This window comes from Hyperoodon ampullatus (genome assembly GCF_949752795.1).
Source record: "Hyperoodon ampullatus genome assembly, chromosome: 15".
NCBI classification, from domain to species: Eukaryota; Metazoa; Chordata; class Mammalia; order Artiodactyla; family Ziphiidae; genus Hyperoodon; species Hyperoodon ampullatus.
The window spans coordinates 70,359,886-70,376,956 of record NC_136928.1 but is presented as its reverse complement, the minus strand read 5'-3'; the positions used below and the strand labels follow the sequence as shown (position 1 = coordinate 70,376,956).

General features: G+C 42.6%; 1 protein-coding gene across 1 annotated transcript; it reads right to left on the bottom strand.

Annotated features, from left to right (window-relative positions):
* Positions 1–13,971: 13,971 nt before the first annotated feature.
* Positions 13,972–16,632, bottom strand: LOC307064312 (serine/threonine-protein phosphatase 1 regulatory subunit 10-like; the record flags this gene model as incomplete). The annotated part of the gene is made up of 1 exon (XM_079720793.1): positions 13,972–16,632. One exon carries the CDS (start codon positions 16,630–16,632, stop codon positions 13,972–13,974), a length of 2,661 nt encoding a protein of 886 aa, XP_079576919.1.
* Positions 16,633–17,071: the final 439 nt, after the last annotated feature.

Here is a 17,071-nt window from a genome sequence, read left to right as displayed (position 1 = left end):
GGCTGCCCTTTCAGGCTTCCGGCTCCCCTTTCCGGCTTCCGGCTCCCCTTTCAGGCTTCCGGCTCCCCTTTCAGGCTTCCGTCCTGACGCAGATGCGCTGCCGCCTTGTGCACTGCGGGGTCGTCCTTGGCCGAGGTGGCTCCTCTTGTTGTGAAGGAGCTCTATTTTATTCCCGTCTTGCCCCTAGGTTCTTCTGACCATTTTTTGGTCTTTTTTTTTTTTAGATTCCATATATATGTGTTAGCATACGGTATTTGTCTTTCTCTTTCTGACTGACTTCACTCTGCAGACCTACTACAGAATGGACTTGAGGATATGGGGAGGGGGAAGGGTAAGCTGGGACAAAGTGAGAGAGTGGCATGGACATATATACACTACCAAATGTAAAATAGCTAGCTAGTGGGAAGCAGCCGCATAGCAGAGCGAGATCAGCTCTGTGCTTTGTGACCACCTAGAGGGGTGGGGTAGGGAGGGTGGGAGGGAGGGAGATGCAAGAGGGAAGAGATAGGGGGACATATGTATATGTATAACTGATTCACTTTGTTATAAAGCAGAAACTAACACACCATTGTAAAGCAATTATACTCTAATAAAGATGTTTTTTTTTTTTTTTTTTTTTTTTTTTTAAATTAATTAATTTATTTTTGCTGCGTTGGCTCTTCGTTTCTGTGCGAGGGCTTTCTCCAGTTGTGGCAAGTGGGGGCCACTCTTCATCGCGGTGCGCGGGCCTCTCACTATCGCGACCTCTCCCGTTGCGGAGTACAGGCTCCAGACGCGCAGGCTCAGTAGCTGTGGCTCACGGGCCTAGCTGCTCCGCAGCATGTGGGATCTTCCCAGACCAGGGCTCGAACCCATGTCCCCTGCATTAGCAGGCAGATTCTCAACCACTGCGCCACCAGGGAAGCCCAATAAAGATGTTTTTAAAAAAAGAATATTGACAATAAAAATCATCTACATTGGAAAAAAAAGAATGAGTTTATATTGATTTGATATTTTGTTAGTATTGGAGATTGAGTGAAATGTTGACATTCACTTTTGTTTGTTATTAGACCAAAGCATACATTATTTTTCATCATAAATTTTTTTTTTTTTTTTTTTTTGGCCGCGAGCACTTGCAGGATCTTAGTTTCCCAACCAGTGATTGAACGTGGGCCCTTGGTAGTAAAAGCACAGAGTCCTAACCACTAGACCGCCAGGGAATTCCCCTCATCATAACTTTTATGAAATCTTTCTTTTGTCAGATTATCCAAATCCAAAATTTACTTTTTATTGCTTTACTTTAAGTGAAAGTGACAGCTTTGAGTTAGGTCACTTGTTCTGAAGACCCCTTTAGGGGTCTTAAGACCTACTTTAGGAGTACATAATAACTTAATGGTAAAGAATCTTAATGCATATGTTGGAATGAATTTATTTAAAATACTGTATTAAGAACTTTACCTTATTTTTCTTTTTACTTTTACAGTAAGGCAAAAGAGAATGAAAGAAGTAGATAATCTTGAAAGTATAAAGGAAGAATGGTGAGTTAATTTATGCATTTTCTTTGTTATTAATGCCTTTGTTACTGTCTTTCTCTCTCTTTACGTTTCACTGACTTAGTTAAGTTTTCATGATGATTATCTGTTAAATACCAAATAGTAATGTACTTTAAAGTTTTTTTTCCATAGCTGCATTAAATGGATTTTAGTCAAGTTTTAAGTCTTTTTGTGATTAATTTTTTTAAGTGTTAAATTTCTCTCTGCCCACATATTATTTCTGTTATTTAAGAGGGAAATTAAAGTAACTATTTATTACTTCATTAGCCTCTTGTGTTATACCATCTTGAATTCATAGTGGAAATATAGTGGAATCAGATAAACCTAGGTTTGAATCCCAAACCTAGGTTTGACTGTTAAGTAGTAGTCTTAACACTACTTCTGTGGCATTTGAGCGACTTAGGTAGATTCTTTGAGCTTCAATATCTCATCTAAAAAGGAGGAGGTGTACATAGTTACCTGAAAGGTTTTTGTAAGAATTAGATAACCAATTTAAAGCACCGAGCGTCGTATTAGCATATAGCAGGCACCCAATAAATGGTAGATGCAAAGTCTGTCGTTCTTATTAATACAAAATTCTTTATTCTCACTTCTCTGAAGTGGAATATTTATTTTTGTATTATGTTCTGTGTTTTAAATACTTGAAAAGGTAAATATCTTTCATTCATAGTCCATTTAAGGAGACAGGTGTTTACAAATACTTTGTGAACACTTTCTATACCGAACAAATACTATTTATTATTCTTTCACTAGAGTACTTACTGTTTTCTATAAATATCTGATACTAAGTATATAATTGTGAGGTTATGTCAGGAGCCCCTAAGACTGCCTCCAGATGTGATGATTTGCTTAGAGGATTCACAGGATTCAGCCTATAGTCATACTAATGACTAAGCTTTATTGCAATGAAAAGATACTTTGCAAGGGGGTGAAGTCCAGGAGAAACCAGGCATAAGCTTGTAAGAGTCCTTGCCCAGTGCAGCCACCAGGACACACACTTAATTCCTCCAGTAATAAGTTATATAGCACGTGTGAGATGTTGTCTACCAGGGAAGTTCATTGGAAATGAGCCTAGGGTTTATACTGGGGACTAGGCACATTTTAAAATTCCATACTCATGAGAAAAGTAAAAAGGATAGCAACAGTTAGGCCTGCTACGTTAACTCTTTTCTACACAGAAATAAGTTGAATGGCTTGCTTATTTATGGCTTGCTTACTTATTTATTTATTTACTTACTTGCTTGCTTATTTATTTTTGCCACACCTTGTGGCTTGCAGAACTTCCCCAACCAGGGATCCAACCCGTGCCCCCTGCAGTGGAAGCAGAGAGTCTTAACCACTGGACCACCACAGAAGTCCCAGTTGAATGACTAATTTGTTTTTTTAATTTTCATTTATTAATTTTTGGCTGTGTTGCGTCTTCATTGCTGCACGTGGGCTTTCTCTAGTTGCGGTGATCAGGGGCTACTCATTGTGTGTGCGGTGCGCAGGCTTCTCATTGTGGTGGCTTCTCTTGTTGCGGAGCACGGGCTCTACATGTGTGGGCTTCAGTAGTTGTGGCTCACAGGCTCTAGAGTGCAGGCTCAGTAGTTGTGGCGCCCGGGCTTAGTTGCTCCACAGCATATGGGATCTTCCCAGAGCAGGGCTCGAACCCGTGTCTTCTGCATTGGCAGGCAGATTCTTAACCACTGCGCCACCAGGGAAGCCCTGAATGACTGAGTTTAAAGAGTAAAATTAACTTAGGACTTCTAACAGTTTTGTGGAGACGTAATTCACATACCATATAACTCATCCATTTAAAGTATACCATTCAGGGATGAAGACCCTGAATGAAGACCCAACGCAGCCAAACATGAATAATAAATAAATAAATAAATTGAAAAAGAGTAGGGGCATTAGAAGCCTGAGTTCAGTTTCCAGCTCTGCCTACCAATAGCTTTGTGATCTTGGGCAAATTGCTTAAGCTTTTTCTTTACCTAGTAAATGAGGATAAAATCAATATGTGCTAGGGAGGGTGGGAGGCAGGGAGACTCAAGAGGGAAGAGATATGGGAACATATGTATATGTACTGATTCACTCTGTTATAAAGCAGAGACTAACACACCATTGTAAAGCAATTATACTCCAATAAAGATGTTAAAAACAAAACAAAACAATATGTGCCTTTTAGGTCACTGTGAAGATTGAAAGAGTGAACACATGTAAAGCGCTTAGAAAAGTTCCTAACATGGATTAATAAATGCTTAGTAAATATTAGCTATTAAGAGAGGCTTTATAATGTATCATGGCTAGGAGCATAGACTTGGAAGACAGATTAACAGGGTTTGAATTCTGTTTCTGCCACTTACTAGCTGTGTAATCTCTAACATGTAACTTAACCTCTTTGTGACTCATTTTCCTTATCTATAAAATGTGGATAAAAATATCTGCCTTGCAGATCCTGGTACAGTGTAAGAACTATAGAAGTGTTGATTATTATCTGAGAAATCTGAGAAATTATCTCTCAGTACATTTATGAATTTTCTATGTGACTTTAGAAAAGATCAACCAGAAACCATCCTTTTATCAAACAAAATCTTAGGTAATATTTCTTATATGACAAAATATAAACACACATACACATACAAAAACAGTAGATGGGGCGGGCAAAATGGAGGAAGGTGGTCAAAAGGTACAAACTTCCAGTTATAAAATAAATAAGTCATGGGATATAATGTACATCATGGAGACTTTAGTTCATAACACTGTACTGCATATCTGAAAGTTGCCAAGAGAGTAAATCCTGAAAGTTCTCATCACAAGGAAAAAATTCTGTAACTATGTATGGTGATGGATGTTAACAATTAACTAGACATTGTGGTGATTATTTTTCAGTACATACAAGCATTGAATTGTTATGTTGTATATCTGAAACTAAAATAATGTATGTCAGTTGTACCTCAATTTAAAAAGAAAGAAAGAAAGAAAAAAAAACCCCAGTAGAGTATTAAACCACTACAGATGAAAGTCTTGAGTGGGAAATTTCATTCTGAAGTGTGCAAAGGAGCAAAACTATGATTATGACTGTTCCTCACACCTTACCACCTTTAGTTTCAAGAGTGCTTTGTGTTACCACAAAGTACATAGTAACCCCCTTTAAAGCCATTTTGAGAGCTTTACAAAGAACACGTTTTTTTACTCTGGACCAGTGGTTTTCAACCTGGTGCAGTTTTGCCCATCCCACCCCCAGAGGCCATCTGGCATTGTCTAAAGATGTGTTTTATTATTATAACGCTGGGGGGTTGGGGGTTGTCCATGCTACTGGCGTCTAGTGGTTAACGGCCACAGATGCTGCTAAACTTCCCATGGTGTACAGGACAGCCTGCCCAACAAAGAATTAACCTTCCCCAAATATCAATGGACTGAAGTTGAGAAAACCCTGCTCTGGACCACAAGTGTTAACGACTTCCCGAGGCCACATATCTCCTGTGTTAATTCAGAAGAGAGTCTCAACTGCAGGCGTGGAGGTAGCATGTCAGTTCTAGATCCTTTAACTAAAACAATTTGTGTAAATTTTTAAGAGAATTAATGGTTAATAGTGCTTCTTTTTCTTTTGTGTGTGTGTGTATAGGGTTTGTGAAACAGGATCTGACCACCAACCTCTTACTGATAATCAACAAACAAATTGTGAATATTTTGTTGACAGCCTTTTTGAGGAAGCTCAGAAGGTTGGTGCCAAATGTTTGTCTCCCACTGAACAAAAGAAACAGGTAAGTGTCCATAAATTTTTTCTTTCCCAGTGCTTCTCAAAATATGGCCCTTTAGAGGTCAAAACTGTTTTCATAATAATAGTAAGATACTATTTACTGTTTTCACTGTGTTGAGTTTGCACCGATACTGCAAAAGCAATGGTAGGCAAAACTGGCACCTTAGGAGGAATTGAGGTAGTGACACTACTCTGTACCAGTAACTACTGTATTCTTTCCTTGAACTTGCAGGGGGAAAAAACACTCGTTTCAATTAAAAATTTCCTACACAGTTCATTAATTCCCAGCTCTTTAATACACATCTTACAATATTCTATGTGATAAAATATGAAGTGTATGTAAAACATTTCTACAATATACAGAAGTATCTTAAGGAAAAGTACCATTGCTTGAGATACAAGCTGAACACTCTGCTTTTTCATGGTGTACTGTTTTTACATGAAAGTGATTTACAGACAACTAGTTATTCAGTCTTGGATATTCTGCAGACATTTTCTCAAAATGTATGAAGTAAATCTGACACTTCAAGGGAAACAACTTACAGTATTTATTGCAAATGATAAGATACGATTTTATCAACTTTGTTAAGTGAAAGTAAGAATTTTGATAACCTGCCATCATGCACTTGACAGCTTCCCAAAACTTAAAAGATATTTCTGATAGGATTATTGTCATATTAATAACTATACCTTTAAGTTTAAGATTCCATGTTCAGATTCTCAACTAACTTTTCTTTTTAATAAATTTATTTTTTATTTATTTATTTTTGGCTGCGTTGCGTCTTCATTTTTGCACGTGGGCTTTCTGCAGTTGTGGCGAGCGGGGGCTTCTCTTCGTTGCAGTGTGCATGCTTCTCACTGCGATGGCTTCTCTTGTTGAGGAGCGCAGGCTCTAGGCACGCAGGCTTCAGTAGTTGTGGCATGTGGGCTCAGTAGCTGTGGCTTGCAGGCTCTAGAGCGCAGGCTCCGTAGTTGTGGCACACGGGCTTAGTTGCTCCACGGCATGTGGGATCTTCCCAGAGCAGGGATCGAACCTGTGTCGCCTGCATTGGCAGGCGGATTCTTAGCCACTGTGCCACCAGGGAGGTCCCTCGACTTTTTTTTTTTTTTTTTAATTGAAGTACAGTTGATTTAAAATGTTGTGTTAAGAAATTCCCTGGCCGTCCAGTGGTTAGGACTCTGAGCTTTCCCTGCTGAGGGCACAGGTTCAGTCCCTCGCTGGGGAGCTAAGATCCCACAAGCCACGCGGCATGGCCAAAAAAAGAAAAAAGTTGTGTTAGTTTCAGATGTACAGCAAAGTGATTCAGTTTTTTTATATATATATAATATATATAATATATATAATGTATATAAAAATATATATGATATATATAATATATATAAAATATATGTGTTATATATTTTTTTCAAATTCTTTTTCATTATAGGTTATTACAAGATAGTGAATATAAGTTCTCTGTGCTATGCAGGAGGCCCTTGTTGTTTATCTATTTTATATGTAGTAGTGTTTATCTGTTAATCCCAAACTCCTAATTTATCCCTCACCCCACCTTTCCCCTTCAGTAGCCATAAGTTTGTTTTCTATATCTATGAGTCTGTTTCTGTTTTGTAAATATATTCACTTGTATCATTTTTTTAGATTCTACATATGTGTTATCATGTGATATTTTCAACTAAATTTTTTTTTTTTTTTTTTGCGGTACACGGGCCTCTCACTGTTGTGGCCTCTCCCGTTGCGGAGCACAGGCTCCGGACGCACAGGCCCAGCAGCCATGGCTCACGGGCCTAGCCGCTCCGCGGCATGTGGGATCTTCCCAGACTGGGGCACGAACCTGTGTCCCCTGCATCAGCAGGCGGACTCTCAACCACTGCACCACGAGGGAAGCCCTCAACTAACTTTTGAGATACTACCACTTACTACATTTTGAGGTAGTATCTTGGAAAAGCTATTAAAATGCTTTTTGCAACTACATATCTGTTTGAGGCTTGATTTTTGGTTTTTTTAATGTACTTCAAATCAAAATGCCATATCACAGTGGACTGAAGGCAGCAGCAATTATGAGAATCTAGCTGGCTTTTCGAAGTCAGACATTAAAGAGATCCCTTTACTCTACTTTGCCTTAAAATTTTTTTTAAATATATTTTTTATTTATTTAATTTGGTTGCACTGTGTCTTAGTTGCGGCAGGCGGGCTCCTGAGCTCTGGCATGCAAACTCTTAGTTGCGACACGCATGTGAGGTCTAGTTCCCTGACCAGGGATCGAATCCGGACCCCCTGCATTGAGAGCTCGAAGAGAGTTCTTTAGTTCTTCAGACTGAAGTCTGAAGGGCTTAGGTTGAAAAATAGCAGCCCGGTTCCTCCATGGCCATGATATCTAATTCCCAGAGGTAATCACTACCCAGAGGTAGTCTTAACTATTTCTTCTTGTATAAAGACTGTATTTGTAAGAATATACTAAAAATGATAGTTCTTGATTTTTTAGTTTTTTCAAATTATGTCTTGACTTTTTTAAAATAGAAAATGAGAATTTAGCTCTTATTCTTCCTTCCCCTCATCCCCAAACCACCTCCTCTCATTTGACTAACATAATTATATCATAATTTGGGATTAAATCAATTATCATTGTTTATATCTTTATGACTTTGTAAATACTGTCCAGCATCACTGAGTCATATAGTGTGTGATGATAGTTCTTTTCCTGACTGCCTTTTAAATTTTCACTAGAATTAGTAGTTTTTTCCCTTCCATATTGCCTTTATTTTCTTTGTGGCTGTCATTAATTTATCCCTGAACTCTGATAGAAGGCTGTATCTTTTTCCAGTATGTTTGAACATATTAGATAATTTTACCAGTTTAATTTTTTCTGAAGGACAACTGTGGTGAAGCCCTTCTTTCTCCGATGTCCTCTAGGGGAGTTACACTGCTGCTGCCCTGGAATCTATGATCCTGAGCACTTTATTTATCTCTCCTCTCACTTCTGGTGCACTGAATTCTGTGCCTCTCCCAACCCCTACCCTGTATGTTTCCACTTTTATGAAGCCAGTCTTGAGGTGTTTTATGCAGAAAGTGCGGGTAAAAAGAGTGCGTGGGAAATGGATGGCTTAAAACCTTGCGCACCTGAATTTGCCTTTATTCTGCCTTCACACATGATTGATAGATTGCTGTTTTGGCATCTGAGCCTGTGTGTGTGACATGTTTTTGCTCCCTGCAACCTATTAGAATCTTTTCTTTAATCTCCTCATGTTCTATGGGCCTTGGTATAGATTCTTTTTCATTCATTCAATACAGAAACTTGTAGTTTACTCTTCTAGGACATTTTCTCATGTTGCTTCTCGATATTTTGCTCCCCTCTGTTTCCTGTCTCTCTAGAGTATTTTTACTTAGATAATGGATCTCTTGGACTGAGTCTCTTATTGTTTCTCCTGTTTTCCACCTCGTGGTTGTTTTGTTCTATTTTAATTGTACTAGTTCTTCCACCTTATATTCAATCCCTTTGTTTACTTTCCATTTTAAGTTTCTAAGAGCTCTTTTGCTCCCTGAATATTCCCTCCTACTCCCGTTCAAACATCCTCTCATATAAGTGTATTAATTATCGTGTTTGCATTTTTGTTTTTAAGTTTCTTCTGTTTTCCTCAGTGTCTTTTTTTTTTTTTTTTTTTTTTTTTTGGCCCATGCAGCTTGTGGGATAGTTCCTTGACCAGGGATTGAACCCCGGGCCCTCAGCAGTGAAAGTACCGGTCCTAACCACTGGACTGCTAGGGAATTCCCCTCCTCAGTATCTTTATGTACTCTTTTCCTATTTGTTTTGTTCTCATTCTTTTCTTTTTTTAAATTAATTTTTATTGGAGTATAGTTGATTTACAATGTTGTATTAGTTTCTGCTGTACAGTGAAGTGAGTCAGTTACACATATACATATATCCACTCTTTTTTAGATTCTTTTCCTGTATAGGTTATTCCAGAGTATTGAGTAGAATTCCCTGTGCTATACTGTAGGTCCTTATTAGTTGTCTGTTTTATATATGTGTTAATTCCAATCTCCCAATTTATCCCTCCCTGCCACTTTCCCCCTTGGTAACCGTAAGTTTGTTTCCTACATGTGTGACTCTATTTCTTTTGGGTAAGTAAGTTCATTTGTACAATTTTTTTAGTTCTCATTCTTTTCTGTGAGTACCATGAGAGCAGAGTCTTGGCAGTTTGGTTATAGGTAAACAAAAAGAGGTAATATAATATAGTGGTTAAGAGTATGGATTCCAACCCCAGCTCCACCCTTACTGACTATGTGATATTGGGCAATTTAATTAATCTTTTGTGTTTCTAATTTCCCATCTATAAAAAGGATAATAATACCCACCTTGTGTGGATTTTAGGAGGATTAAATAAATACATGTAGGGAAAGTACTTTAAACAGTGTTTGGTACATGTAAGTGTACACACAAGTGCTCTCCCAGATAAGTACATAGACAGACAGACAGATAGATAGGCAGGCAGGCTAATAATATATGCTATCATTATTGTGATTGTTTTCCCTAACATCTTAGTGGAGTGTCTGTTACATATTAGGCACTCAATAAACATATGCTGAATGAATAAATGCTAGAGACAAGGGAAGGCCTCTAATAGTCTATTTTCTTAAATGGTTTTTTATAAGTCCTTCTGTGTTCAGCCTGAAGCATCCCTGCATCCTACTGTATTTCTGAACCTTTCTGTATTTGTACAGTGACTTCTTTGATTTAATGAGTGAATAAATAATGTTCTTAGGAGATGATCCACAAGATGTTGAGAGATGAAATATTGATAACAGTAACACTGATAGTTTATATTTGAAGGAATAGCCATTAATTACTCATAGTTTTTTTCCCCCCTTTATTATTCTTAATATTCAAGTCATTTCAGAGTCATTCTCTAAACTGTTGAGAAGTCTGTTCTGGCCAGAAAGCTTTAGTGTCCTCTTAGATAGGGCACAGAATATTTTTGCAAATGACCTCTCTTAAAGAAGATTATTAATGAATTATTTTAAAATATTATTCATTATGAACCCTATTTTATGTATACATTATAATTTTTGATATTTTACATTTGAAGCTTGCTGTTAAGAATGGTATATTTAAAAAATTTGTAGCTGTGTGCGGTGGTGGATGTTAACTACACTTATTCTGTAATCATCTTGCAATAGATATATATATCAAACCATTATGTTGTATACCTAAGACTAATACAAGGTTATATGTCAGTTATATCTCTATTTTAAAGAAAAGATTGATACAGAAAATATACACTGATAGAAGAAAGTTTCAAGGGGCTTTTAGTTTATTAGTACACTTCATTTATTAACATGATGCATCTTGTTTCTTACTGCTTTGCAGGCAGATGTAAGTATAAAATTATGGAAAAATGGATTCACAGTCAATGATGATTTCAGAAGTTATTCTGATGGTGCAAGTCAGCAGTTTCTGAACTCCGTCAAAAAAGGGTAAGCAGTCTTTGTAAATAGAGGGATATTTATTTATTTATTTATTTATTTTAAATTAATTAATTTATTTTTGGCTGTGTTGGGTCATCATTGCTGCCCACGGGCTTTTTCTAGTTGTGGAGAGTGGGGGCTACTCTTTGCTGCGGTGCGTGGGCTTCTCACTGCGGTAGCTTCTCTTGTTGCGGAGCACGGGCTCAAGGCGCGTGGCCTTCAGTAGTTGTGGCACGCGGGCTCAGTACTTGTGGCTCGAGGCCTCTAGAGCGCAGGCTGAGTAGTCATGGCGCAAGGGTTTAGTTGCTCCACGGCATGTGGGATCTTCCCGGACCAGGGCTCGAACCCGTGTCCCCTGCATTAGCAGGCGGATTCTTAACCACTGCACCACCAGGGAAGTCCAAGAAGAATATTTTAGATATATTTCATTTAGAAGATTCTTTTTAATGTTGTTCACATGTTCCTGTGCATTCAAAGACACTTTTTCTTTTATAAATTCAGATTTTTTCATAAGATGAGTTTTCTTAAAAGAACCACAGCTGTAATTTTGAAGGGTCAGGAATTTGAATTCTGACCAACCAAAAGCTGACTTAAATTAATTCACTATTTTTTTTTTTTTTTTTTTTTTTTTTTTTTTGCGGTACGTGGGCCTCTCACTGTTGTGGCCTCTCCCGTCGCGGAGCACAGGCTCTGGACACGCAGGCTCAGCGGCCTTGGCTCACGGGCCTAGCCGCTCCGCGGCATGTGGGATCTTCCCAGACTGGGGCACGAACCCGTGTCCCCTGCATCAGCAGGCGGACTCTCAACCACTGCGCCACAAGGGAAGCCCTACGTGTCTTTTTTTTTTTTTTTTTTTTTTAGCTGCATTGGGTCTTCCTTGCTGTGCTCAGCTTTCTCTAGTTGCAGCGACTGGGAGCTACTCTTCATTGCAGTGCGTGGGCTTCTCATTGTGGTGGCTTCTCTTGTTGCGGAGCACAAGCTCTAGGCACGTGGGCTTCAGTAGTTATGGCACGTGGGCTCAGTAGTTGTGGCTCACGGGTTCTAGAGCTCAGGCTCAGTAGTTGTGGCATGTGGGCTCAGTAGTTGTGGCACACAGGCCACAGGGCCTTGAAGATTTTACTCCTATGTTTTCCTTTCCTTTGTTTTTTAAATATTTATTTATTTTATTTATTTGGCTGCGCCAGGTCTTAGTTGCAGCATGTGGGATCTTTAGTGGCAGCACGTGCGATCTTTAGTTGATACATGCTGGATCTTTAGTTGCAGCATGTGGGATCTTTTAGTTTTGGCATGTGGGATCTAGTTCCCTGACCAGGGATCGAACCTGGGTCCCCTGCATTGGGAGTGCAGAGTCTTAACTGCTGGACCACCAGGGAAGTCCCTTACTCCTATGTTTTCTTATAATTAAAGTTCTAACAGAACCTCCGATTACTCTTTCATGATAGATTGATAGAAAGAAAATTAATGAATAAAAAGCATGAACATTCTTTCTGCAATTGATGCTCATATTCATGCTCTTGCTTTCCTAAAAAGATACACAAAATTAAATATCTGTCCGATGGCACTGTCCTTAGCACATGATTTTATGTGTAACATCAATTTAATGGTGTAATGTACTTATTTTGGTCAGTTTTTATTTCAGAAGGGTTGATAGTATTCTACATCTAACCAATTTTCAATATATACATACACATATAGGTCTGTATGTATGTATATGTACAACGGGAGAGGCCACAATGGTGTGAGGCCCACGTACCGCAAAAAAAAAAAAAAAAAGCGCAGATGGCTTGGGCTCTTTTAAACATCGATTTGTTTCCTTATTTCTTATATTATTTTTGTTGTAAGGGCAAAAGAGTATTGCAGAAAGTTTGGGAAAGAGAGAAAATAATCCACAATTTTTTACCCCCCCCCCCGAACAATAACTATTTTCACTCTTGCTTCTCACCATTTTTAAAACAATTGATTAATTTATTTATTTTTGGCTGCGTTGGGTCTTTGTTGCTGTGCGTGGGCTTTTTCTAGTTGCAGCGAGTGAGGACTACTCTTAGTTGTGGTGCGTGGGCTTCTCATTGAGGTGGCTCCTCTTTTTTTTTTTTTCTTAAATACTTCTCTTTCCACTGTTTATTATTAATGTACAAAATATACAAAACCAAAAGAAGAAAGAAAATACTCATCCTCAAATCCACTGTGGCTCTAACCCAAGACCCTGCGCAAAACCCAACCAATCCACTGTTTTCATAGAAAACAACTGATGCTGAGACAGGTGAAGGAGAGGGCTGGGAGAGGGCAGGTCATCTTATCGAATCCACCCAGGAAGGCACCTGGTGGGGTTTTAGAGGTGGCTGATTCAAGGGAGCTGGAGGCCTCACACCCACAAGGTTCCAGATGGGCGCCAGGGGCGTGCTAACTCCCAGAGGCAGTGCATGTAGTGTGACTGGCATGCCCAGCACACGGGGCTTCAGTTGAAAAGCTGGTCTCACTGAAGTGTTTTAATTTCCAGGATGAGCTGCAGGCAAGGGTGGACCACCACCAGTGGCCTCACCTATGCCAGCTAAAACTTTTCACCGGATGCCGATGTGAATTTGCCATCATTGAACCTGGCATACCCATGATGCAAACTTGGGTGTTCACAGAAGATTGCAACGTCTTACTTGAGAAAGGACTCAATGTAAAGCCTGTGTCAGGGGAGGAGGGGGATGATGTATTCCAGAACTCAAATCCAGCCTGAGTCCTCTCAGTGCAGTGGGATACACAATACCCCTTTTACCATCTCCACACCCCACGAGGAAGCATGAATTTGGCGGGGATGATTTCATAAGTGCAGCTGATCCCGTGTCAGAGTTCTGTGTGCATGTGGAGGACCCACAAGAGGAGAGTAGAGGTGTTCTCCAGGATAACCAGCTTTAGGTTCTCAGGCATAAAGGGTAATACCAGAGAGGCACTTGGCATAAAGGGCAAATCTCCTCAAAAAGTGAAGCCAACCAGGTCTCCTCTTCAGCAGTCCAGGGTACAGAATGTGTCCAGTCTCTCTCCTCCCCATACTGGAGGAAAATATGTACATCAATGCACACCAGTGATCAGAAAACCCCCAGGAACCCAGGCAGGTGGGCACTGAGGGGGCCGGCTCCTCATCAGCTGGGGAAAGGGGAAAATGGGCCTCACAGAAGCCATAAAAGGGTGGAAGGAGCAAGGCTGCAGTTCACAGGAGTGTGGGCGGGGCGGGCAGGTGGTCCCTAGGGCAGGGGGGGCCCATTGACACCCGGGTGGTAGAAGACACAGTTGTTCTCATAGCGGCAGTTACCCTTCTTCATGAAATGTCGACAAACAGGGCGATTTGACATGTCTCCTCCACGGCTGTGGCCTCCATCATGCCCTTGGTGGCCCCCTCTGCCATGGCCAGGAACTTCATGGCCACGGTGCTCATGAGGGGGTGGCCCTCGATGGTCGTGGCCTCGGTGACCAGGGCCATCATGAGGCCAGTGGCCATGGGGCCCCCCATGTCCAGGGCCTTCATGGAGCCAATGTACACCACCAGCACCCATTCCTCCACCAGGGCCTTCATGAGGACAATGGCCACTGCCACCAGGGCCTTCGTGGGGGCGATGCCCACCGCCCATGCCGCCACCAGGGCCTTCATGGGGACGATGCACACCACCTCCGACCATGCCCCCACCAGGGCCCCCTTGTCCATTTGGAGGTCCTCCTGCAGAGCGACCTCCTCTGGCCCCTCGGAATGGAGGAGGAGGTGGTCCACTCCCACCTCGGCCACCACGGCCTCTATGGTATGGCCCCAGACCTGGTCCCCCACTCATCGGGCCACCCCACATGGGGTCACCTGGGACATCCCAGAAGGGATCACCACCCCGGGGAGGGGGTGGGGGACCCAGAAGATGTGGACCCACTGGCCCACAAGGACACCCAGGGCCCCCATGGGGACCTGGCATAGGTCCGCCAGGCCCAGGGGTGAAGTGCTGCATGCCCTTGGGGCCCCCAGGGCCTTGCAGTGGGAAACCATTGGCTATGGGACCAGGGCCTAAGAGTCCATGAGGCACTGGCATCTGCTTGATCTTGTCTGAATAGTCTGGTTGCTTCAGCAGTTCCTCTGAGGGATGACTGTTAGGGCTCCCCATGATGAAGGTGAGGATCTCCTGCACATTGATGCCTCCCCCAGGACCCTGGGGGCTCTTCCCGGCACCCATGCTTCTCATAAGATTGGCCAGAACAGGAGGCAACTTGGAACCGCCCGCCCCATCGGGTGAGCCACCGGTTCCCCCAGGCTCCAGGGTCTCAACATATGGGGTCTCATCCATAGAACATTCCTCATCTAGGGGGATGAGTTTGGGGGGGATAGGCTCATAGGGCTCAGGATCAGGCTCGTGAGGACTTTCCTTGTTCGGGAAGAGCTCCTGAAGGATCCCCTTCTCCCGCTCAGCCTGGATGTACCGCTCCTGGCTGTTGCTTCCAGGGGTGACAAGAGGCGAGGGCAGCACCAGGGGCCGGGGGCACACCCAGGGCACCTTCTCCTCCATGTTGTCGTGGCTCAGACGCCGGGCCGTCTCAAACTCGCGTCGGTCTGACAGTATCTCTCGCTTAGCTCCCTCGCCAAAGTCCTTGATCTTATTCACGTTCACTCGTTCAGTTGCATCCAATTCAAAATAGAAATGCTCTCTCACTTTGCCCTCCACAGGCCAGGTCACACCTTTCCTCTTCCTGCCTTTCCGGGTCAGCTGGCTAGGATATCCGGGACTCTCCACTGGCTTTGCATCCAGAGCTCCTGGCTCCAAAGAGGCAGTATCCATGAGCTCTGGGACTTCAACAGGGGGAACTGGGGTCCCTGGACGTTCTGTGTCCATAGCCTCAGAAGGAGGTGCTGGCTCTGGGGAAGAAGGTTTGGCTGTGCTCGGTTCTGTGCTCGTTTTCCCTTCAAATGGGCTTGGCTTGGCAGCTGTGGCTGACAGCACCTCCTTCTTCTTCTTCTTAATTTTAATGCCTGGAACAGGGGCTGAATTGAGCGCATACACAAAGCTCAGGCCCTCCACAGGCTGTGGCGGGATGATCTTCACTTTGATCTCTTTGGTGGCATTGGGTGTTGTGTTGAGTGGCTTGTATTTCTTCTCTGCACGGGGCACAGCAACTCCTGCGGCAGCTGTGGAACTCTGACGCTTGAGGGGGATGGGTTTAAGGTTGTACTTGTCAGAAACCACCACTGCACTGGCATCATTCTTCACAGGCCCCAAAGACGGGGTCTCCAGCTCTAATCCGGTAGAGCGGAACTTGGCGTGACTGGGTGCCGTGGTTCGGAGGGACTTGGGCTTCTCCCTCTTCCTCTCCGGGGCCTCCTCGGCCCGAGTCTCAGCCTTCACCTCAGTCAACGGTCGCTCAGGAGGGGTGGTTCGACTCTTTCCCCCTTCTTTCCGTTTCTTCTTAGCTTTCTCAGCAGGCTGGGTACTGCTCTGGGAGCGGATCACTGCCATCCAGTCGCTGACAAGGACTGAGGCCAATTTCCGGAGCTCTTCATTCTCACTTGACTTGCTCAGCTGCTTCACCAGTTTGGCTGTGTTGTTCTGCTTGAGATGGTCAACAGTGAGTGGTAGGTGCTGCAGGGTCAGGAGAATTTGCTGCAGGAGGGGAATGTTGTTGGTTGTCTTTGAATATGTCAGCCAATTGTTAAGAAGATTGTAACCACCACCATCAATAAACTTGACCAATATTTCTGGTGAACGGGTCTGCAGGAGAATGTTCAAGTAAGTGCATCGGCTCACCATCTTTCGTGCTTCCTTCATAAGACTGAAGATCTTCGAAATCCCATCCACACTCTTGACTTCCCCATCTCGGTTAAGGAAGCTATCCAGGCCCTTGAGAAGCTCTTTGGGGTCTATGGGACCCGAACCCATGATCGAGGTTTTTATCCACCTCGGGCTCACGGGGGGAGGGGGTTAAAATTTTGGAGAAAAAAAATAAAACTACCAAGAGGACCCAAAACTCAATTATTTGGGGGGCCTCATTGGATCAAAAAGTCTCCTTAAAAAAAATAAAGGCCAACTCAGTATTCATTCCCCCACCACCCAACTCCATGTAGGGATGGGGGGGTCTTAGAAAAAAAGTTCTGAGTGGATTAAAAAAAGGAAACGCTGGATGAGTGAATTTGGGTGGGTTTGGGAAGGGAGGGTGGTTGATTATTCTTGACGTTATGTGGTGACGGTCCTTCGGCCACAGATTTCAAGTCCCAGGCAGCGTGGGCTGGTGGCGGGGGGGCAAGAGAGGTGGGAAGGGCCAGAAGACACAAGTGGTTGCGCTGGTGGCTGCTGTTTTCCCTTCCCCCCTCTCTCGGGA